The following is a 24397-nucleotide window of genomic DNA, read 5'->3' on the forward strand; positions in this document are numbered from 1 at the left end:
TGAATGTTATTTCATTTAGCAAGTCGGTTTTTGGCAAATTGATTTAGAGCTGCTTTGTATATAGTAAGAGCTCAGTAAATATCGTTGATTAAATAACAAATGAAAATGCAAAGTAAAATGAAGTTTAAATAGCTGAGAACTTAGAAAAGTTATGCTTATTCATATTCTAGGGCCAGCATTTTCATTTGTTGGTGTGGTCAACACATCCTGTCTAGAAACAGGTGCTGTGACCCCCCCCCCCAGAGTGAGGGGACCAGGAGTTGGGGGCACCTCAACTGTGTGTCACATAGGGTAGGAGGTGGGGTGGGGATGGGGGTGCTGGAGGGACCCTGGAGCTTGTGTTTCCTGGTCACAGGAGCTGGTTTGTACAGTGAAGAAGGAAGGGTGGGTCCAGAAGCTTTAGGTCAGCCTGTTCTCCCCAGTTTAGGTACAAGGCCTCCGATGTCTGTTGGGGCCAGTGTGTCCCAATTAAATCCCCAGCCATCAGTGCGAGAAGCAAAACAGAAGGTCGTGTCTCTGTCCGTTTCCCCCGCTCTGGTCAAATTACATCTGTTGGTCAGAAAGGGAGTTCAGTTCAGTCCAGCTGGTGTGCAGGTCATAGAAAAAAAACAACAAAAAACCTTGTCATACTCCTACTGCAGTGATTTGACTCTTTAATAAGCGAAGTCGTGTCTGCTATTTTTGCAGAATCAGGAGCATACCTTGTTAAGCTGTGTAATCTTGAGTATTTCACATAATATTTTTGACATACTGTTCCATGTCATTAAACCTTTTTAATAACATGATTGAAGATATTAATTGTTAAAGTTTGGTCATACATAAAGCAGAGGTGTGATGAAGCCCCATGGGACCACCACTCACCTCCCATAATTATCAGCATTATTTACCCTGTAATAGCTTCATCACCTCCAACCCTCACCACCCTTTTTTAATGGACTAATTTGGACAAATTCCTGGCATCATGTTATGTGAATCTCAAATACTTAAGTCTGCATCTCAAACATGTACTTTTTAATATGCCACAATGGCATCATTATATTGAAGGCACATAGAATTCATTGTTTAGGGTTAGTGTTAGGGTAGCCCTAACCCAACAGACAACACTAGTGTGTTAACTAGGCATTCACAGACTGTCTGAAACCCTGGGCGAATAAGTCCAGGCTGACATGGTGTGACCCATGCTTGGGCCTCTTTTCTCTCTTCCTGGAGAGACAGCATGGGAGCTTCTTGGGCAGTGCTGTGGACTACAGTTCCCGCCCCCCACCCCAGGTTTACCTGTCTCCTTGTGTTAACTCTGAATGACTTGTGGATTTGGGGATGACAGCTTGATGTCTTCTTTGCAGATTTTTCAGTTGACCTTTTTTTTTTTTTTGTGGTACGCGGGCCTCTCACTGCCGCGGCCTCTCCCGCTGCGGAGCACAGGCTCCGGACGTGCAGGCCCAGCGTCCATGGCTCACGGGCCCAGCCGCTCCGTGGCATGTGGGATCCTCCCGGACAGGGGCATGAACCCGCGTCCTCTGCATCGGCAGGCGGACTCCCAACCACTGCGCCACCAGGGAAGCCCCAGTTGACCTTTTTATAATGGGTTTCCCATCTATTCATTAAGTGAACCATTAGGGATTGCAATTTTCTAATTTTGTCATTTCTTTGCATTTTTGGCTGGAATTTTCCTGTACTGAAAACTTTAATTACGAGGTATGATTATTAACCCAAAATCCAGTTCGTACTGGAAAGGCAGATTAAATGCTCTATTTATTTCCCATTAATTCTCTGTTACCAGTGGCTATTGGTGCACTAGCATTCTCCAGTGACGTCTATTGATTTTACTTTTCTTATTCCTTTTCATATATTCAATGTGTTTAAATTAATTGAGTCATTATTCTTTCTATACTAACATGACTTCTGACAGCTGTATAGTAAGCTGTCATCTACATAAAGCTATCCTTTTTTATCTATGTCCTTACAGTTGGACATTTTAGTTTTTCTTTCTTTTTTTTTTTTTTTTTTACTAGTAACGATCCATTTATTATTGTACCAGGAACTGTGCTGAGCACTTTACATGTGTTGTCTCATCTGATCTTCACAATAATCCTGCGATGCATCACTCTGGATAGTGACCTATGACATGTTTTCCAAATTGCAATTTTTTGGTCAAGGGGTGAATTTTTAAAGATTACTGACACGCATGGCCAAATTGCCCCCAAAAGCTTCCGCAGTCAATTCTGATACCCACTTCTGGGTTTCAGGTTTCCCTGAGTCCAGGTTGAGGGACCCTGGAGGAAAAATCTCTCAGTGCCTGGTTGGAGGTTCTTTGATTTCTCATCTTCTTCCCGAGGGGGATGCCGCTTCTCCCATCCTCTGCCGGCAGACGCAGTCACAGCGGCCTGCCTGGTTTTAAGGGGAGGAGCGTTTGCAGCTGGGGTGAGACCATAGGAGAGAAAACAGGAAGAGTTGAGAGGAGGCCATAGAATGAGCCTGAACACTCTGAGCAGAGCAGCCAGGAAAGGAGCCTGGAGAGACCGTGGCTGGTGAGGTGGAGAGAACAGAGGGAGCATCAGGGGGTGAGAGGAAAGTGTTATAAGGAGTCAGAGTGAGTCAACAGTGAGAATTTCCGGAGGGATTAAGCGCAGAGTGGGCTGAGCCAGGAGGGAGGGGCCAGAGGTGGCAGGTGTAGGTAATTCTGGCTAGTAGGTTGCTTCTAATTGAAGTAGAGTCAATTTACAATGTTGTGTTAGTTTCAGGTGTATAACAAAGTAAGTATTTTTCAGGTTGTATTGCATTACAAGTTATAACAAGATATTGGGTATAATTCCTTATGCTATACAGTAAATCCTTGTTGTTTATTTTATATATAGTAGTTTGTGTCTCTTAATCCCATACTCATAATTTGTCTCTTCCCCCTCCTTGGTAACCATGAGTTTTCCTATGTCTGTGAGTTTGTTATTGTCTTGTAAATAAGTTCATCTGTATCATATTTTATTTTTCTTTGAATTTTATTTTATTTATTTTTGTATACAGCAGGTTCTTATTAGTTATCCATTTTATACATATTAGGGTATATATGTCAATCCCAATCTCCCAATTCATCCCAGCACCAGCCTTGTCACTTAATTCCCTTGGTTTCCATACGTTTGTTCTCTACATCTGTGTCTCAATTTCTGCCCTGAAAACCTGTTCATCTGTACCATTTTTCTAGGTTCCACATATATGCGTTAATATATATTTGTTTTTCTCTTTATGACTTACTTCACTCTCTCTGTATGACAGTCTCTAGATCCATCCACGTCTCTACAAATGACCCAATTTCGTTCCTTTTTATGGCTGAGCAATATTCCATTGTATATATGTACCATACTTTATCCATTCATCTGTCAGTGGGCATTTATGTTGCTTCCATGTCCTGGCTATTGTAACTAGTGTGGCAATGAACATTTGGGTGTATGTGTCTTTTTGCATTATGGTTTTCTCTGGGTATATGCCCTGTAGTGGGATTGCTGGGTCATATGGTAATTCTGTTTTTTTAAGGAACCTCCATACTGTTCTCCATAGTGGCTGTATCAATTTACATTCCCGCCAACAGTGCAAGAGGGTTCCCTTTTTTTTTTTTTTTTTGTGGTACGCGGGTCTTTCACTGCTGTGGCCTCTCCCGTTGCGGAGCACAGGCTCCGGATGCGCAGGCCCAGCAACCATGGCTCACAGGCCTAGCCGCCCCGCGGCATGTGGGATCTTCCCGGCCCGGGGCACGAACCCGTGTCCCATGCATCAGCAGGCGGACTCTCAACCACTGCGCCACCAGGGAAGCCCGAGGGTTCCCTTTTCTCCACACCCTCTCCAGCATTTATTGTTTGTAGATTTTCTGATGATGTCTATTCTAACTGGTATGAGGTGATACCTCATTGTGGTTTTGATTTGCATTTCTCTAATGATTAGTGATGTTGAGCAGCTTTTCATGTGCTTCTTGGCCATCTGTATGTCTTCTTTGGAGAAATGTCTATTTAGGACTTCTGCCCATTTTTGGATTGGGTTGTTTGGTTTTTTAATGTTGAGCTGCATGAGCTGTTTATATATTTTGGAGATTAATCCTTTGTCCATTGATTCATTTGCAAATATGTTCTCCCATTCTGAGGGTTGTCTTTTCGTCTTGTTTGCACTTTCCTTTGCTGTGCAAAAGCTTTTAAGTTTCATTAGGTCTCATCTGTTTATTCTGGGTTTTATTTCCATTACTCTAGGAGGTTGGTCAAAAAAGATCTTGCTGTGATTTATGTCAAAGAATGTTCTTCCTATGTTTTCCTCTAAGGGTTTTATAGTGTCCGGTCTTACATTTAGGTATCTAGTTCATTTTGAGTTTATTTTTGTGTATGGTGTTAGGGAGTGTTCTAATTTCATTCTTTTACATGTAGCGGTCCAGTTTTCCCAGCACCACTTATTGAAGGGGCTGTCTTTTCTCCACTGTATATCCTTGCCTCTTTTGTCATAGATTAGTTGACCATAGGTTCGTGGGTTTATCTCTGGGCTTTCTATCCTGTTCCATTGATCTATATTTCTGTTTTTGTGCCAGTACCATATTGTCTTGATTACTGTAGATTTGTAGTATGCTGCTGATTCCTCCAGCTCCGTTTTTTTCCCTCAAGACTGCTTTGGCTATTCGGGGTCTTTTGTGTCTCCATACAAATTTTAAGGTTTTTTGTTCTAGTTCTGTAAAAAAAAAAAAATGCCATTGGTAATATGATAGGGATTGCATTGAATCTGTAGATTGCTTTGGGTAGTATAGTCATTTTCTCAATATTGATTCTTCCAATCCAAGAACATGGTGTATCTCTCCATTTGTTGGTGTCACCTTTAATTTATTTCATCAGTGTCTTATAGTTTTCTGCATACATGTCTTTTGTCTCCTTAGGTAGGTTTATTCCTAGGTATATTACTCTTTTTGTTGCAGTGGTAAGTGGGAGTGTTTCCTTAATTTCTCTTTCAGATTTTTCATCATTAATGTATAGGAATGCAAGAGATTTCTGTGCATTAATTTTGTATCCTGCAACTTTATCAAATTCATTGATTAGCTATAGTAATTTTCTGGTACCATCTTTAGGATTCTCTATGTATAGTATCATATCATCTGCAAACAGTGACAGTTTTACTTCTTTTCCAATTTGGATTCCTTTTATCTCTTTTTCTTCTCTGATTGCCATGGCTAGGACTTCCAAAACTATGTTGAATAATAGTGGAAAGAGTGGACATCCTTATCTTGTTCCTGATCTTAGAGGAAATGGTTTCAGTTTTTCACCATTGAGGATGATGTTGACTGTGGGTTTGTCATATATGGCCTTTATTATGTTGAGGTAGGTCCCCTCTATGCCCACTTCCTGGAGAGTTTTTATCATAAATGGGTGTTGAATTTTGTCAAAAGCTTTTTCTGCATCTATTGAGACGATCATATGGTTTTTCTTCTTCAATTTGTTAATATGGTGTATCACATTGATTGATTTGCATATATTGAAGAATCCTTGCATCCCTGGGATAAATCCCACTTGGTCATAGTGTTTGATCCTTTTCATGTGTTGTTGGATTCCGTGTGGTAGTATTTTGTTCAGGATTTTTGCATCTATGTTCATCAGTGATATTGGCCTGTAATTTTCTTTTTTTGTAGTATGTTTGTCTGGTTTTGGTATCAGGCTGATGGTGGCCTCATAGAATGAGTTTAGGAGTGTTCCTTCCTGTGCAATTTTTTTGGAAGAGTTTGAGAAGGATGGGTGTCAGCTCTTCTCACAGTGTTTGATAGAATTCACCTGTGAAGCCTTCTGGTCCTGGACTTTTGTTTGTTGGAAGATTTTTAATCACAGTTTCAATTTCATTACCTGTGATTGGTCTGTTCATATTTTCGATTTCTTCCTGGTTTAGTCTTGCAAGGTTGTACCTTTCTAACAGTTTTCCATTTCTTCCAGGTTGTCAGTTTTATTGGAATAGAGTTGCTTGTAGTAGTCTCTTAGGATGATTTGTATTTCTGTGGTGTCTGTTGTAACTTCTCATGTTTCATTTCTAATTTTATTGATTTGAGTCCTCTGCCTCTGTTTCTTGATGACTTTGGTTAATGGTTTATCAATTTTGTTTATCTTCTCAAAGAACCAGCTTTTAGTTTTATTGATCTTTGCTATTGTTTTCTTTGTTTTTATTCCATTTATTTCTGCTGTGATCTTTATGATTTCTTTCCTTCTGATAACTGTGGGTTTTGTTTGGGTCTTCTTTCTCTAGTTCCTTTAGGTGTAAGGTTAGATTATTAATTTGAGATTTTTCTTGTTTCTTGAGGTAGGCTTGTATAGCTATAAACTTCCATCTTAGAACTGCTTTTGGTGCATCCCATAGGTTTAGGATTGTCGTGATTTCATTGTCATTTGTCTCTAGGTATTTTTTGATTTCCTCTGTGAGCTCTTGGTTATTTAGTAACGTATTGTTTAGCCTCCATGTGTTTGTGTTTTTTATGTTTATTTCCTTGTAATTGATTTCTAATCTCATAGCGTTGTGGTCAGAAAAGATGCTTGATATGTATTCAGTTTTCTTAAGTTTACTGAGGCTTGATTTGTGACCCAAGGTGTGATCTATCCTGGAGAATGTTCTGTGTGCACTTGAGAAGAAAGTGTAATGTGCTGTTTTTGGATGGAATGTCGTATAAATATCAATCAAATCTATCTGGTCTATTTTGTCGTTTAAAGCTTGTGTTTCCTTATTAATTTTCTGTTTGGATGATCTGTCCATTGGTGTAAGTGGGGTGTTAAAGTCCCCTATATTATTCTGTTACTGTCAATTTCCTCTTTATAGCTGTTAGCACTTGCCTCTGAATTGAGGTGCTCCTATATTGGGTGCATATATATTTATAATTGTTATATCTTTTTCTTGGATTGATCCCTTGATCAATTATGTGGTATCCTTCCTTGTCTCTTGTAACATTCTTTTTTTAAAGTCTATTTTATCTGATATTAGTATTGTTACTCCAGCTTTTACTGATTTCCATTTGCATGGAATATGTTTTTCCATCCCCTCACTTTCAGTCTGTATGTGTCCCTAGGTCTGAAGTGAGTCTCATGTAGCCAGCATATATATGGGTCTTTTTTTTGTATCCATTCATCCAATCTATGTATTTTGGTTGGAGCACTTAATCCATTCACGTTTAAGGTAATTATTGATATGTATGTTCCTATTACCATTTTTTAAATTGTTTTGGGCTTGTTTGTGTTAGGTCCTTTTCTTCTCTTGTGTTTCTCACTTAGAGAAGTTCATTTAGCATTTGTTTTAGAGCTGGTATGGTGGAACTGTATTCTCTTAGGTATTGCTTGTCTGTAAAGGTTTTGATTTCTCCCTGGAATCTGAATGAGATCCTTGCTGGGTAGAGTAATCTTGGTTGTAGGTTCCTCCCATTTATCCCTTTAAATATGTCATGCCACTCCCTTCTGGCTTGTAGAGTTTCTGCTGAGAAATCAGAGGTTAACCTTATGGGAGTTCCCTTGTATGTTATTTGTCATTTTTCCCTTGCTTCTTTCAATAATTTATTTTGTCTTTAATTTTTGCCAATTTGATTAGTATGTGTCTTGGTGTGTTTCTCCTTGTGTTTATCCTGTATGGGACTCTGTGCACTTCCTGGACTTGGGTGGCTATTTCCTTACCCATGTTAGGGAACTTTTCGACTATAATCTCTTCAAATATTTTCTTGGGTCCTTTCTCTCTCTTCTCCTTCTGGGACCCCCATCATGCAAATGTTGTTGCGTTTAATGTTGTCCCAGAGGTCTCTTAGACTGTCTTCATTTCTTTTCATTCTTTTTCTTTATTCTGTTCTGCAGCAGTAAATTCCACCATTCTGTCTTCCAGGTCACTTATCCATTTTTGTGCCTCAGTTATTCTACTATTGATTCCTTCTAGTGTAGTTTTCAGTTATTGTATTGTTCATCTCTGTTTGTTTGTTCTTTAATTCTTCTAGGTCTTTGTTAAGCATTTCTTGCATCTTCTCGATCTTTGCCTCCATTGTTTTTCCGAGGTCGTGGATAATCTTCACTATCATTCTGAATTTTTTTCTGGAAGGTTGCCTATCTCCACTTCATTTAGTTGTTTTTCTGGGGTTTTATCTTGTTCCTTCATCTGGTACATAGCCCTCTGCCTTTTCATCTTGTCTCCCTTTCTGTGAATGTGGTTTTTGTTCCACAGGCTGCAGGATTGTAGTTCTTCTTGATTCTGCTGTCTGTCCTCTGGTGGTTGAGGCTCTCTACGAGGCTTGGGCAGGTTTTCTGATGGGAGTGACTGGTGGTGGCTAGAGCTGTGTGTTGCTCTGGTGAGCAGAGCTCAGTAAAATTTTAATCCTCTTGACTGCTGATGAGTGGGTCTGGGTTCCCTCCCTGTTGGTTGTTTGGCCTGAGGTGACCCAACACTGGAGCCTACCTGGGCTCTTTCGTGGGGCTAATGGCAGACTCTGGGAGTGCTCCCACCAAGGAGTACTTCTCAGAACTTCTGTTCCAGTGTCCTTGTCCCCATGGTGAGCCACAGCCACCCCCCACCTCTGCAGGAGACCCTCCAACACTAGCAGGTAGGTCTGGTTCAGTCTCCTATGGGGTCACTGCTCCTTCCTATGAGTCCCAATGCGTACACTACTTTGTCTGTGCCCTCCAACAGTAGAGTCTCTGTTTCTCCCAGTTCTGTTGAAGTCCTGCAATCAAATCCCGCTAGCCTTCAAAGTCTGATTCTCTAGGAATCCCTCCTCCCGTTGTCGGACCCCCAGGCTGGGAAGACTGATGTGGGGCTTAGAACCTGCACTCCAGTGGGTGGACTTCTGTAGTTAAGTTTTCTCCAGTTTGTGAGTCAACCACCCAGCAGTTATGGGGTTTGATTTCACTGTGGTTGTGCCCCTCCTACCGTCTTATTGTGGCTTCTCCTTTGTCTTTGGATGTGGGGTATCTTTTTTGGTGAATTCCAGCGTCTTCCTGTTGATGATTGTTCAGCAGTTAGTTGTGATTCCAGTGCTCTCACAAGACGGAGTGAGAGCACGTCCTTCTACTCCGTCATCTTGAACCAAATCCCCTATATCGTATTTTAGATTCTACATATAAGTGATATCATATGGTGTTTGTCTTTTTCTTTCTGACTTACTTCGCTTACTATGATAATCTGTGTCCATCCATGTAGGTGCAAATGGCATTATTTCATTCTTTATGGCAAAATAATATTCCATTGTATACATGTCGCAATGGAACATTACTTGGAATATTCCAAGTAATTCCAATAATACTTGGAATGGAATACCACATCATCTTTATCTATTCATCTGTTGATGGACATTTAGGTTGCTTTCATATCTTCGCTATCATAAATAGTGGTGCTATGAACTTTGGGGTGCATATATTTTTGAAACATTTTTTTGGAGATTTGCCCAGCAGTGGAATTGGTAAGTCATATGGCAGTTCTATTTTTAATTTTTTGAGAAACGTCCATAGTGCTTTTTGTTGTTACTGCACCAATTTACATTCCCACCCACAAAGTATGAAGGTTTCCTTTTCTCCACATCCTCTTCAACATTTGTTATTTGTATACTTTGTGATGATATACCTGGCAGTTTTGATGTGAAAGGAAACCAAGAAATGGGACAGTAGCTGGCGGTGGGGAATGATGTGGGCTCATGGAGATTTTTTTTACAGTTTAAGCATGTATTTGTGATTCTGGAATCGTCCAGTCTAGGAGGGCGTCTTCATGATTCAGAGAGAGAAGGAACAATTAGAGTGAAGTTCCATGTATGCAACAAGGAATTAGATCCAGGACACAGAGGGAAGAACTTGCTTTTGTCTGGATCAGGGTGTCCACCGTGAAGCGTAGGCAGAGGAGGGTGCAGGTGTGGGTGTTCTGCGTATACACTTTGTCCCAGATCCTTGCATTTTCTCAGTAAATTATTTGAGAGGGTCATCATCTCCTCATTGGAAAGAGTGGGATGAGGGGGGCGACTGGAAGCTGAGTTGAGAATGCAGAGCAGGGTTGGGCCTGATTGACGTTTATAGTCAAGATAGTAAAGTGAGAACAGGCAGCGTGTGTGTCTTTCTTCTGTGGTGTTGAGGTGCTCAGGTGCAGGCGGAGGGAAGGGTGGGCCAGGCTGGAGTGTGTGTGAGTTTCCAGGCTGATGTGACAGAGGGAGAGGGAAGTGGGGGCCTGGTTGTGGTGTGGTGGTGGAGCCTGGGATCGACCGGCATGGGTGGCAGTAACCATGTAACCGTGACTGATTCAAGGCCCATGTGGAGGATGAAGGTTTAATGGAGATTCTAGAGGCAGAGCCAAAAGAGTCGTGTTGGGGATTAGATGTCCACACACTGGTTCACTGGTGACCTGCTCTGGGCCAGGCCTTCCTTGAGGTACTGGGTGAAAGTGGTGAACAGACACCAGCATCTGCTGAAATGGAGCTGATACTCCATGTCCTGCGTGGCCCACGGGCTCGCAGGAGCTCAGGGCCCAGCTCTGGAGGCTGAAGGGAATAATGGGACAGGGTGGTAGGTGCTGTTTTAGGGAGGGTGGGGGAAGTGACAGTTGAGAAGAGATGTGAGTGAGTGAGAAAGTGTTGGTCATGCAAGTCCCGGGGCAGAGTGCTCTGGTGCGGGAGCGCCGGGTGGTGCCCAGGGAGCTGCAAGAGGCAGCGGGAGGTGGGCCTTGTGTCACAGCCTCAGCCCGAGGGGGACAGGGAGCCCTGAGGGCTGAGTGAACTTGGACGCGGGCCTGGCGCAGGCGGCCCAGCCGGGGGATGGACGGGCCGGGTCCTGCGGGGTGAAGGCAGGACTCACGGTCACGGGTGAGTTACCTCCATGAGCGTCGGTGACGATGATGATGGGGTCGAGGGGAGACCAGGGTGTTAAGTGAGGAGGTGGAGGGCTTAGTGAGGGATGGAAGGGCCAGAAGGAGTGGACGCTGCAGGAATAGGGCCGGCAGGAGTGTCAAGGGCGCTGAGTGTTTGGAGGAGTCACATCGTTTGAAAGTTTTTGTGGAATCAAGAAGTCACCCCCACTCCCTGTCCCTAAGCGTGTGGGATTGGACGTGACATATTCATCCCAGAGGCCTGTGAGAGGAAGACCTGGGGCATCCGGGCTGTTGTGAAGGCAGGGAGGTGAGGGCAGGGCTCCCAGCCCAGGGCGAGTTTGCCACCAGGGGGACACTCAGGGCTGTTAGAGCTGGAAGTGCTGCCCAGGGGGAGGTGCTTTGGTGAAGGATGTTCGCCCTCAGGGCACGAAGCTCTGGGGCTGTGCTTCCACGCTGCTCCCCTACCACTGCTCATAAGGTTTTGGCTTGATGAACACATACACGTTCATTCACTCTGGGACACACACACGCGAGATCCTGTCTCCCTGTTTTACGTCGTATACAAGATTGAGTTGTAGGAAAGAACTATTTAGCTTTCTGGCCATTTGCGGAGCTACTGTAAGATGGTCTGCATAAGATGGGTTTACTGTAATGACAATCACTTGAGAACTGAGGGATGTGGTTTCCTAGGTGTGTGGGTCCAGTTAGGTGCAGGCAAACTTAAGTTATGTAGGAAAAGGAGTTCAGTTTCCCCTCAGAAAATGTCCTGGGAGACCTGCAAATGCTCTCTAGTGACCCACAGGAACGGAGAAAACAGAGAGCCTCTTTTGCCCTGCTTTGTCATTCTACGTATGAGAGGTAGATTTTGAATTTAGTTTTATTTTACAAACAAACATAGGAAGAGGCACTAAAATTGCATGGAAACCATCCGGCAGAACTGAACATGTATACGTTTGAAATTTAGATGTGACTGATGTGTAGAGTGAGGGCTGGCCCTGCACAACCCCAAGCTGAGAATGCTTTTTACATTTTTAAAAGTTGTTCAGGGCTTCCCTGGTGGCGCGGTGGTTGAGAGTCTGCCTGCTGATGCAGGGGACACGGGTTCGTGCCCCGGTCCAGGAAGATCCCACATGCCGCGAAGCGGCTGGGCCCGTGAGCCATGGCCGCTGAGCCTGCCTGTCCGGAGCCTGTGCTCCGCAACGGGAGAGGCCACAACAATGAGAGGCCCACGTACAGCAAAAAAAAAAAAAAAAAAAAAAAAAGTTGTTGAAAACCAAGCCAAACCAAGGAAGAATGTGTAGCAGAGAGCTTAGTTCGCCCTTAAAGCCTAAAATATTTTCTATTTGGTCCTTTGCAGTGAAAGTTTGCTGACCCCTGGTCTAGACCAATATTTCATTTCCAGTTCTGACCATGATGTGAATGAGTCTTTATCACAGAAACATAACATTGTATTCATTCAGAATTCCTGAAAGTGTTCATTGGTTCTTCTGTGCGAGTGGCCGGGTCTGCAGGATGTCTGCTGGCTGTCAGAGATTTTCGTGTTATAGTGAGGGGGGTAGACATTAAACAAATAATTAACTAAAGTAATTAATGACAAAGAGGAGCTCTGAAGGGAGCCGGGAGAGTGCAGAAGGGGGTCACTGGGAGCTTTTCTGGATACGGGACTTTACTCTAAATTTGAAGACTGAACCTGCTGATAGAGGGAGGGCCGGAGCAGCGGGAACTGAGTGACCCTGGAGACTTCCTGTTTCCTCCACTGTAGATGATTAGTGCAGAAGCCAGCAAAACCACTCTCTGGATAGTGAGTTGAGAGTCAGACAGATGAGGGGCTGGCCTGCGGCTCTCGGCTCTGGGTGACCAGTGAGAGCAGACGCCGGGTTACCCCCTCATCGCTCTGCTCTCCCCGCGGACGGGACTCAGAGCCACGGGACCCGGTGGGCCTGGGCCGCAGCCAACGCTCTCGTCTCCATGTGCCTCTCTTCTCTTGTCTCTCTTTGGGAAGTAATAGAAATCCTCAAGTGTAGACCTACCCTAGAGTGATGTTTCTGAGGCTCATATGAGAAGATGTTGAGTTTCTGTCACTCTCCTCTTCAGGGAGGCATTTTCTGTGGGCCAGCCCTGTCCCCTTCCAGTGGCTGGTGCCTGCCTCCCTGCCCACCCCGTTCCTGCCCCCCGACAGCCATCCCTCAGACTGTGAGGCAGCCACTGACATTTCTTAGCCCAAATGGTGACTACTGGCTGCCTCCTCAGAGAGCCACCGGCCGGTTGACAAAGAGTGGAAGGAGGATTTCCAGTGAAACCCAAAAGGCTGGGTCTTCTTCAGATGGAAGAGGATGTAGGTCCCATCACGTGTCCCATTCTCTTTGGAGGCGGGGAGGTATTGTGGGGATGGGAGAGCGACCCAGATCTGTCCTTTCCCGTGTGGTACCCAGGCCCACCTGCAGAGTATTCCCTGTGCACAGCAAAGCCTTGGCAACAGTGCTACCCCAGCTGTGTTTGTCGGCCCCTCCTCCGGGAGTCTGAGCCAGGGGACCCGCCAGTGCACCTGCTTAACGACCGTGTCTCCCCTGCAGGGCGAACTCTGCTGGAGAAGCTGTTCAACCAGCAGGAGAACGGGCCTCCAGAAGAAGCAGAGAAGTTCTGCTCGCGGATCATAGCCATGGGTCTCCTTCTTCCTTTCGGTGACTGCTTCAGGGAGCCGTGTGGTCAGGATGCCCAGTCCAGCTCAGCTCCGTTTGATGTAAGTAGGAGAATTCACAGAACTCAATGGCTGTGAAGCAGATTGCAGTGGAAACAGCAGCTCTGATGTGTGTCTACCTATCGCCCTGTAATTTAAAGACCCGCATGGGATGCAGGCCTTCCTGCCCCTGCCACTCAACAGCTTAGCACATCTGTTTCCTTTATGACTAGGGTATTCTTAAGTATACTTGCCAAACCTCCTTTTCTTAACAGATGGCCACTCTTGGCAGTTTTCTAGCCTGCTTTAACCAGTGATGGTTTTTAAGTGGCTCTGAGTCGGTATTTCTGACTTAGCTGGTCATATACATACCTTCAGAAGCAGCTCTGAGGGCAGGGGCTTTGTTCCCAGAAGGCAGCAGGTTTATGCGGGCTTTGGAGCACTATTCCTGTGAGTTCATGGCTCATCCAGGTACTAACTGTTGACACGAAGCAGCACTGTCTGCTTCCTCCCCAGCTCCCACTCACCAAGAGGGTTAATACTTCAGAACAGTCATTCTCAAGCTGTTTGATAACTCATAACAAATAACAGCACAGCTGGGTTGTTGCTTCCAGACCAGAGTATTGCTCATCTTTCTCATGTATGTGGTACGTGTGCGACCCTGGGGGTTGTAATGAGCAGACTTTTTCATGAGGAAAGTGGAGTCTGCTTGGCTCCCTGTGTGGAGCTCGGAGTGTATGAGGCAGGGTACAGGTCTCATCCTTGTAGGTTGGTTATATCTGTGCCCTGCTTCTGACCGCACTCCTTCTCCTCTGTGTGGGCGTGACTGAAAGAGGGGTTTGAAGATGATGGAAATGAGCCCTGGCTGAGATCAAGAAGTGGTAGTAAATAACAAAACGTCCATATGCGCCTGTTTTTCTTCTTCCTGTTCTTTACCCATCACAACTGTGGTCTCCTTTCAGTATTAGGAAAATAAACCACATAAAATATTATGAGATCTTCCTGATACTTCTCATGTGGAAGAAGATTCCCTGGGATGTACTGTGACTTGTGAAGCTTCCTTTTTAAGATCAACTGATCTATCTATCTATCTGTCTATCTATCTGTCATCTATCCATCCATCTATCAGTCGTCTATCTGTCTGTCCATCTATCCATTCATGACATTGCAGCTAACCACTGCTCGGTAGATCTTTTTCTTCTATGAGAAAAATTGGATAATTAAATTTTCCCTCCCTTTTCCTTTTTGAAAGGTGTGTTATTACAGGTACAGAACCTGGGGACAGTTGTGAGCTAAGAGCTTTATTGAGCTGTGTTCTAGGAGATACATCAGTTTGCAACTAGGAATTAGAAGAATTATGGGACAGACAGAGGCAAACACTAGCTGTGCCTCACACTTGCTTTTGGATTAAAACTATTCCCAAGTTGACTGCACTTTCTTCCCTTAAAGCTCAGAAATAAAGTCTTATCAGTCAATAAATGTGGAATTGGAGTAAACTGAAAAGAATAGAATAACCCTTTTCCTCCTTTTTAAAAAAATTACTGAACTAGCTGTTTCTTACCTCCTACTTCCTCCATTCTTGTGTTAGAGAGACTAGTAACCCCTCCTGGCCTTGTCATTTTGGGGGGCAGCCGGCTATGGCATAGAGAGTGACAAGCAAAATGAATGCAGTCCCTTAATATGGTATGAAATAATTCTCTCAGAGTGGGGAATTTCTTTTGCAAGTTTGTGCGGTTGCATTTTCTCACTTTATTCATTGGCTCTGTGCTACCTTTCCACTTTCATGCCAAACCTAACACAAAACAAATAGGAGACATTCTTCCAGATACTTAAATGGCAGTTCAACAGCAGAAATGTGCATTTATTGTATGCATAATTGAGGATTTTCTGCAAAGCTCAGAAGAGCTAACAGTACAGGGAGTTATGCAAACTGAGGCATTAGTGAGGGAAGGGGGAGGAATGCACTTTGTGTAGGGAGAGCAGTTTCTGATAATTAGCCTCTCTGCTGGTTGCCAGAAAGTTGCTGCTAGGGTTTTTCACCAACAGTTCTCTTGAGGACAGTTGCCCTTTGAGACACAACAGGAATAAGCTCATGACAGGTCCTCTTCCCACCCCTAATTTTGCTCCCTTCCCTGAGAGCATCACCCTTTATCTCCGTCCACACGGAATTAGAGCCCCAGAGTTTGATGTGGAGATCTTTTTCATGCAGTTTATGGATTGGCCTACTTCAGTCAACCCTCTTGATTCAGTTCCATGTTATTTTATACATTTTTAGGGCCTAACATTTTGCTTTAGAGATGCTATAGAAAATGTGAAAGAATTTCACATTTTCTCTCACATTTTAACTTGGTTGAAACTTCAAGAATACTGAAAAGCAAATAGTTTTGAGTGATAATGTTCATTCATTCATTCACAAATGTTTACTGACTGCACCCTCTATGCCAGGCAGTGTTCTAGGCTCCAGAGATGTATTAGTGAGCAAGAGAACTAAGATTCCTGTTCTCCGTATTTACATCCTGTTCACAGTGGAGCTAGACGGAGAAAACACAAACATGTAGTGGAGGTAATGGACTTACATCAGATTCTGATAAGTGCTGTGAAGGAAGTGAACCTGTGGAATATGGTCAGTGAAGGTGGGGTGGGGAGAGTTTAGAAGGAAGCCCCGCATGTAATGTCAGGAGCCCTGAGGGGAGGTCAGAGGGAAGGTCCCCCCAGGAGCCCAGAGGCAAGTGCAAGTGCCCCCGGGGTAGCGCAGACACGGCCTGAGGACAGAAAGGACTACAGAGCCAGGACGTTCAGGGTCTTGAAAGCCATGGAAGGATAATGCGTTTTTTTAAGTGGGAGCTTTTAGAGGGTTGTGCAGGGGAAGAGCGTGTTTGTTTCGTGCTGCGCATGGCTTATGGGACCTGGCCTTGGGTGCTGTTCCAGGGGCTGAAGCAGGAGCTGGAACAGCAGGGGGGCTGCCGCAGGAGCTGAGCGAGAGCCAGTGGAGGAGACAGAGGGGGCGGTGGGTGTGGGAGGGGTCCTGCCCTGCTGGTGGAGCTAATGGGACCTCCGGGGCTTAGACGAGGGGGGCGATGGAAAAGGGAATCAAAGATGCTGGTGCTGGTCAAAGGTGCTGGTCTTAAGTGTCTGGTGGGTGTTTGCGCCGTTTACTGAGGCCGAGAAGATAGGCCAGTTTTAGGAGGAAAGTATTGTAAGGACAGAACCGGTGTTCCTTATGTACTTTTCTTGAATAAAATTCTGTTTATTTAGAAAACTAATAACCTAGCATATCACCTGATGAACAATAGGTTTTGCTTTCTGCTGAGTGGAACGTCATTGACTTAAGGCCGTGACACTTAACCTTTCTTCAGCCACTGAAGAGGGCTGACAGCCCTTTTCATAGTCACATTTTCTCAAATCAGAAAGAAAGATTGAGCTCCTTTAATAGCCAGTAGCATTGCCATTATCCTCACCTTTGCTTTTTGCTTTGTTTGTTTCTTTGTGTTTTATATCTCAAATAAAACTCTAATCTAGAGCAATTCTGAAGATAGCAAGGGAAAATATAGGAATAATCCTCCTGCCTGCAGCTTGGTAACATGTGTTGTTGAGTTGTGGATTGTGTTCTCTGTGGTCTGAGGAAAGACTTTCTTCTTTTGGAACCTGTTTTACTCATCTGTCAGGTGTGAGGGAAACTCTCTCTTGAAATATTTAGCATGGTTTCTAAATCCTTAGAAATAGCAAAGCATTCACTATTGTGACACACCACATACTTGAAGTTTTGGGCCACTGCCCTGCTACCTGTGGGCAAGGCATCTCAGCCTGCTGCCCACCACGGACCCTGGCTCATTGCCCCTTAGGTGTGGACGGAGGTCATTTTGCCAGAGTACATTCAGGATATGGTCCCTTAAGACTCCTTCTCCTTAGAATGCCTTTATTCAAATTGAGACCCTTTTTCTGGGTCATATTCCTCAGCAGCTGTTTTCAGCAAACCACAATTATCTTACGTAATTGTTGATTATCCATTAGCAAGCTCTTCTAGGATTTCTCCAGTCATAACTATGTCAGGTATCACATAATCTCTTTACATGACAAAAAATAAAGCAAGTATACATGGCCCAAGGATTTTGGCAGGATTATATGGTTTTATCTACCTAATCCTTTAAAACAGATCTTAAACATCTTTCTAGTAGAATATTTTTGGATGGGCTGTTTTGGGTTTGGCAGATCTGCTGATTTTGGTAAATATGTAGTGATCCCCATGTTTTCCGCATGGGTGGAAGCCTTTGGTGTGTGTATATGGACATAGGTTTGGAGGAGTATATTTTTGAGGCTAGAATTACAGAGAAGGGAGACGTGAAAATCCAGGCCAGAAAGGAATAAGAGAAACGTGATCTTGAACCTGTTGAAAAATGTCATAAATCAACACCAAGATCAGCCACTTCCAGAAACCGAATGAAATGCAATCTCCTCACTGTCATCTGTAGCCAAAATGGAGACTTCAGTGACAAACAGAAATGATCATTTGTATTTAAGTTCTTTTTTTTTTTCAGAGCAAGAAGAATACTTAGATGCTGTTTAGTCAAACCCACACGAATATTTTCCTGAGAAGCAATAAAAGCTATGACAATGTCTTTTAACTCTGAGAGAGCATGTGTGTATATAAAGCTGTATTTTTACTTTTGAAACATTACATACAGTATTAACTCTCAGAAGTTGCTTCATTTGAAATGTGGTATTAAAATTATACTTAATTTTTAGCCCAGCTTTTAAAATTATTTTAGCTGAAATATTTATTTTCCCTGCAGACTCCTCTCTAATGTCAGCATAGAAGTCAGTAGTAAAATGGAAGATTTTATTTTCTGAATTCATTTAGTAGCCATGTTTTATATCTGTTCCGTTACCTAGGTGATCACTGCATAATCCATTATAAGCAGGGTGACAAGAGTAGATTGAATCTGTAATGCTTTCTCAGTTTTACTCACACAGTTTTTTTTTTTTTCTTTTTTTAATTTGAAGGACTTAGAAATGTCTAAAGCACCACCTTCCCATGGTGACGAGAGCAGAAGGGCTGGGAGAGCAGCAGCGGCCCTGCCCCTCGCCTGCTGCTCACTTTCAGTCCCTCCCCGTGTGGTGCCCCCACCCTTGTTTAGCTGGTGTTGATTTCTGGTGTTTTAGGCTTGCTGATGCAGTTATCCACATTACTGTCACTTTCTGGGTGTCCCTATTCCTCCCGGCGTGGTTCCTGTTGCTGTCCTAGTTCCCTGTGGTCATTGGCTTTGAACATGAAACAGTAAGCTTTCTGATGTGTCGTAGTTCCGCCAACACCGGGTTCTGTCTCCGGCCACCCCGCCTGTTGTTAGCTCCTCTGCTGACCCCTCCAGCTGGTCCACGCCGGGACTGTGCCAGCTTCCAGCAGGTGCACTTTCATCCTTAGGGCATATTTTTATGGTTACTGTCTTATCTGTAAGTTTATTCTAAAAGTTGAAGAAGATATGCATACTCTAAATATTGCCCAGACGAGGCAGTTCTGTGCTCTGATTTCATTTCCTTCTCAACATCCCAATATCACAGTACCTAGGACACTCAAACCAGGATGTTCCTGGGGTCAAGTTCAAACGGATTCTGTTATTTCAGTAAACAGTCACTTGCTCAGAAGTATCCCATATTTAGTTTAGTTTTCATTTGTTTTATCCCTTTCTTATACAGGGAGCCTCCATCCAGTGCAACAAAATTTTTTATTGTCTTTTTTCTTCTTCTCTGTTCTTTCTTTTTCTTTTCTTTTCCTTTTGTTTTTCTTTCCTTCCCTTTCTTTTCTTTCCTATTGGGAGAAGACACATGTAACTTTCTTTGCTTTTTTCTTCTCTGTTCTCAGTATCTTGGAGTTTTTACTTCATTCTTACTGTTTAATGACATTCTTTTGTTACCGAGCCCAAGCTCCTTCTGCACTGCGAACGACAGATCAGTACTTCGGGAGATGAGCTGCTGGATCAAGGAATAACGACTTTAATCTCAAAGCTAGCCCAACGAGAAATTGGCAGATCAGCGCCTCAGAAAGCCATCTTCCCTCCTTCCGATTGGGGCTCCTTTTATACAGAATGGGGAGGGGCCCACTGTGGGGCAGCCAATGGCTGAGCGGGCCCGCTGTTACCCGGAGTAGGAAGGTGCGATGCCAGCCAGCGCCCGGGGTTGAAGAAGTACTGGCTGTCCCAGCAACGTCGTCCTCCAGCTCTTGGTGGAACTAGGCACACAAGCGGGGAGACCGCAGTGGCCACGTGGAGGGGGCTGTTGCCCGTTACTGGGATCGCTGTCTGAGGCGCTGGCACCTAGGTCTCAGCCCGGCACTGGCTTCACCAGTCAGTTCGTGACTGCTGAGGTGGCCCGGGAGCTAGTGTCCCCGGAGTGGAACTCCCTCCTGCCTGCTTGCACAGTGGGTGGGCGCAGGCGCGGGGCCAGGCTGATAGGCTAGGCCATGCCCGAGCATGCAGAAGTGCGGTGGAGTGGCCCCTGCGCCAACCACCCGGCCAGCGCCAGGGAAGGAGGAGGGAAGGGCCCATCACGCTTGGGGTTCGGGCTGGGGAGGTCGCTATGACACTTTGAATTCTCCTTAAGACGCAGTAGTCTTAAGCAGTATGTGGTCTGAATGTGTGTGTGTCCCACATTCACATCCAGGGATACTTAATGTGATGGTGTTAGGGTGGTGCCTTTGGGAGGTGCTGAGGTCATTAGGTGTAGCCCCAATGATGGGTTAGCATCTTATGAATGAGACCCTGTCACCCCTTGCACCGTGTGAGGACTCAGGGAGAAGGCACCAGATGTGACGCAGGAAGATGCCTTGGCCCGAATATGCTGGCACCTTGATCTTGGACTTCTAGTCTCTAGAGCTGTGTAAAAGAAAGGTCTGTTGTTCTAAGGCACCCAAAGTGTGGTTTTGTTAAAGCAGCCCCGAATGATCTACGATAACTGCGGATTTCCTCTTCTAATTTATTTATTTGTTTATTGAGGTATAGTTGATGTATAGAATTATATAAATTTCAGGTGTAACAACATAGTGATTCACATTTTTTTTTTTTTTTTGCCATATGCGGGCCTCACTGCTGTGGCCTCTCCCGTTGCAGAGCACAGGCTCTGGACGCGCAGGCTCAGCGGCCATGGCTTACGGGCCCAGCCGCTCCGCGGCATGTGGGATCCTCCCGGACCGGGGCACGAACCCGTGTCCCCTGCATCAGCAGGCGGACTCTCAACCACTGCGCCACCCGGGAAGCCCAGATTCACAATTTTTTAAGGTTATATTCCATCTATAGTTATTATAAAATATAGGCAATATTCCCTGTGTGGTACCATGTATCTTTATTTTAGATATACCATGTATATCTAAATATATAAATATAAAGATATACCATGTATCTTATTTATATATAAGGATATACCATGTAGCTTATATATATATATAAATTTTTATATATTTTATTTATTTTATAAATTTATATATATTTTATTTATATATAAAGATATACCATGTATCTTATTTATTTTATACATAGATCCTCTTTCAATTTAGATCAGGGTCTTGATATGCAGTTATGATTACATTTCTTTTCTTTCACCTCCTCCCCTTTCTCTTGCCCCGCCCACCCCTAACTACAAGGGCCACACACATTAAAAGAAAGCCTCTATTCTCAACTGACTTACATCGACTTAAATAAGACGTGAAAACAAATTATTGGAGTTTAGTGGTTGAAATGGGCTCTAGTCAGGCTGTCCTGGATTTGAGCCCTGGATTTTCCACTTTACTGTGCAAACTAAGGAAAATGGCTTAATTTCTCAAAGTTTGTCACTTCTGTAAAATGAGGAGTGATATAGTAGTTTCTGCGTAAGAAGAAAGCATGAACACAAGTAAAACTTTTTGTATAGTATGGGGTGTACAGTGAGTGTTGGATGTGTGCAGTGTTATTGTATTTGGGGTCCCAGTGGAGACATGCACAGTAGGGGGAGCAAAAAGGGAGGGTTGACTGAGTCCCCTTGTAGTTCGGGAGGTAGTACTTGGGGAAGGGCCTGAGGGTCCACGAGGAGTTGACTGCGGGGACCGGCTACAAAAGGAATGTTTGTGCTCGCCATGGAGATGCAAGTGACCATGGAGTACAAGTGGTTCTGGATTGTAAACTGGGAGACTGAAGGATGGAAAGGAGGCCAGACGTGTAAACAAGGACATTTATGTCATCCTGGTGATGCTTTTAAATAATTTTGCGTAGTTAAACCATAAACAGATTGGCATTTATAGAAGAAAAATTATTTTGGTGGCAGAATGGAGAATGGATTGAAGAAATTTAAAATTAGGGTCTGGGTGGTGGGTAAAAGTGACTAAACTGAAACAGGGGCAGTGGGGAAGGAAAGAGACAGATGTGGGGAATATTCAGGATTTACCATTGTCAGGACTTGACGTTTGATTGGATGCCTTCCTTGGTTTCTGATTCACACCTGTGGGTGGAGGGTGATTCTCAGAATGTGAAAGCGAGAACAAGTTTCAGGCAAGACGGTCATTTTCGTTTGGACATCTAGAATTCACGACTCCTTGGGACATTGTGGTGACAATTCTGGAGGACAGAGGAACTGGGGTCACTAGCATAGGCCATGAGTTATGTGCTAAAAAGGTAAGTGAATAAACCTCGTAAGTCAAGATACAGTGGAGAGAAGTACATTGGGGTAAAATTCTTACGGACAGTGAAGAGCAGGTGTAGAGAGACTAGAGGGAATGGATTCGCGGGAGGCTTGGCTGGAGGAGATCCTTTAAGACCTGAGGGGCGGAGCTGGTCTCCTGATTCTGAAGTCCAGTCTGTGGAGTGATTAGACCTGAGGGGCTCAGGGGTTGGCTGAGGCTTGATGCCTCCCAGGATGGTGGAGGACGTTCTGAGAAGCAGCTGTGGGGTTGTGGGACAGGGAGAGGAAGGCGGGGCCATGAGAGGAAGGTGGGGCCTTGAGAGGTAGGTGGATCTGTGGGAGAAGGCGGGGCATCAAGAGGTAGGTGGGGCCTTGAGAGTTGGGAGGGGCCAAGGAGGCAGGCCAGGGTCCCCGCTGAGGGGGTCGATGATGACACTGCTAGGTGAATGGGGCTTCAGAGGTGGAGAGGAGTTTGCACAGGGTGGGCCTGGAACATTCTCTAGATGATTCTGGAGGCCTAGGTTGTGCGGCCACCTTGTATGAGAGGAATCAGGAAAGTCACCTTTCAGCTCAGCTGTCACTTGCTTGGCTTTCACATCCACCTTGTCAGTTACCGTCTTGGGTCTTCAGCCCCAGCTCTTCGCTCCAGCTTGTGGTTCTCAGTTCAGGGCCACGGTCCTTCCAGCGTGGGATTGGCAATGTCTGAGGATATTTGGTCGCTACAATGGGGGAGGGGTGCAGCTGGCATCTAATGGTGGAGGTCAGGGATGCTGCCCAGCACTTTACAGGACCCCTCCCCCAACAGAGAGTGTCCAGTACAATGCCAGCAGTTGAGAAACCATGTGATGACATTTGACCGTATCATATTCCTACGTAAAGCCTTTTTAGTTGTTTTTCTGTCCGAATGAAGCCCAGATTCCTTGGACCTCCATGACCTGCCTGCTTCTCCAGCTCGTGACCCACCTCCCTTTCTTTCTCCAAACCCTGTCCTTCACCTCCCGAAGTGCTTCTCAGTTTCCCCGATTGTCCATGGAGCTGGATGAGAGCTCCTGCTTCTGCTCCTGAACTGTTACTTCCTAGTTTAGTTCACTCTCTGTCAGAGAATGCTCTTCAGAGTTAGATGTCACTCCTCAGACACCTTCCTTTACCACCAAAGTCTGTATTTTCTGTCTCAAAGGACCTTACATGTGTCATAATAGGCTACACACTCTGCATGCCCCAATGCACATTAAATCTTCCGTGGAGGTGTCTTCGTGATGGTGCAGTACTGCATCCCTGTGCTTACTGTGGAAACACAGATGTACAGTGAACGCAGGGATCTGATGTCCCCAGAGGGGTCAGAGCAGACTCTAGTCCCAGACTGTGGATTCTGGTCCATCTCCTCCACTTACTGAAGAGGTTGGGACAGGTACCCAAGGTTATAGGCTAAAAATTTTCGTGTATAATAATAGTACCTACCTCTGGGGACAATCTTGAAGATTAAATGAGATTAACTGATAAAGCATTTACCGTAGCACCTGGCATGTAATAAGTGCCCAGTAAATACTAGTGTTCACTATTTTTATTTTATTTCAAGTTTCTATCACAAACTCAGCAGAGCTGTTCAGTAAATATACTTTGATTTCACGAGGCTGGAGGGAAAGCCACGGTGACTGAGGAAGGGAAGACCTGCAAGATCTATTTTTTTTTTTTTTGCGGTTCGCGGGCCTCTCACTGCTGTGGCCTCTCCCGCTGCGGAGCACAGGCTCCGGACGCGCAGGCTCAGCGGCCATGGCTCACGGGCCCAGCCGCTCCGCAGCATGTGGGATCCTCCCGGATTGGGGCTCAAACCCGCGTCCCTTGCATCGGCAGGCGGACTACTCAACCACTGCGCTACCAGGGCCTGCAAGATCTATTAAGTGGATTGTTTTGAATAATCAGGAGTTACCTATATTTCATAATCACGTGAACTTGGACAGAAAGAAGGTGGAGGATGGATGGAGTGTGGATTTGCTCAGGAATTGCTTGGCTTGGGAACCGACTCTCTATTGGATCTCTGCTTCCAGGATTTTTGTCATTCTTCTTTCTTAATCTACTTGCTACTCTTGATTTTACTGGTGTAATTCCCACCTTCTTCCCACAACCCTCCCTCCCCACATCTTTCTGGAGAGAGTAGGAAAAGCTGTGGGTCAGATACCTGCCAGTTTGTGAAGGTGAAGCCATCACGCCCACTTAGTGGTGTGTTCATGGCCACTTCATAGTGACCACATGCTTCCCTGGGAAAGTGTCACATGC

General features: G+C 44.8%; 1 protein-coding gene across 1 annotated transcript in view; it reads left to right on the forward strand.

Moving 5' to 3' along the window:
• The window catches only part of FMN2 (formin 2), a 328287-nt gene that overhangs the window by 21957 nt on the left and 281933 nt on the right, over nucleotides 1–24397 (forward strand). The window contains exons 3-4 of the mRNA XM_029226181.1: nucleotides 12901–13141; nucleotides 13380–13546. Of these exons, the coding sequence (XP_029082014.1) occupies nucleotides 12901–13141; nucleotides 13380–13546 (408 nt within the window). The remainder of the gene's footprint in view (nucleotides 1–12900; nucleotides 13142–13379; nucleotides 13547–24397) is intronic.

The sequence above is a fragment of the Monodon monoceros genome, unplaced genomic scaffold (genome assembly GCF_005190385.1).
Source record: "Monodon monoceros isolate NGI ecotype Baffin Bay Population unplaced genomic scaffold, NGI_Narwhal_1 Contig2617_ctg1, whole genome shotgun sequence".
Lineage (NCBI taxonomy): Eukaryota > Metazoa > Chordata > Mammalia > Artiodactyla > Monodontidae > Monodon > Monodon monoceros.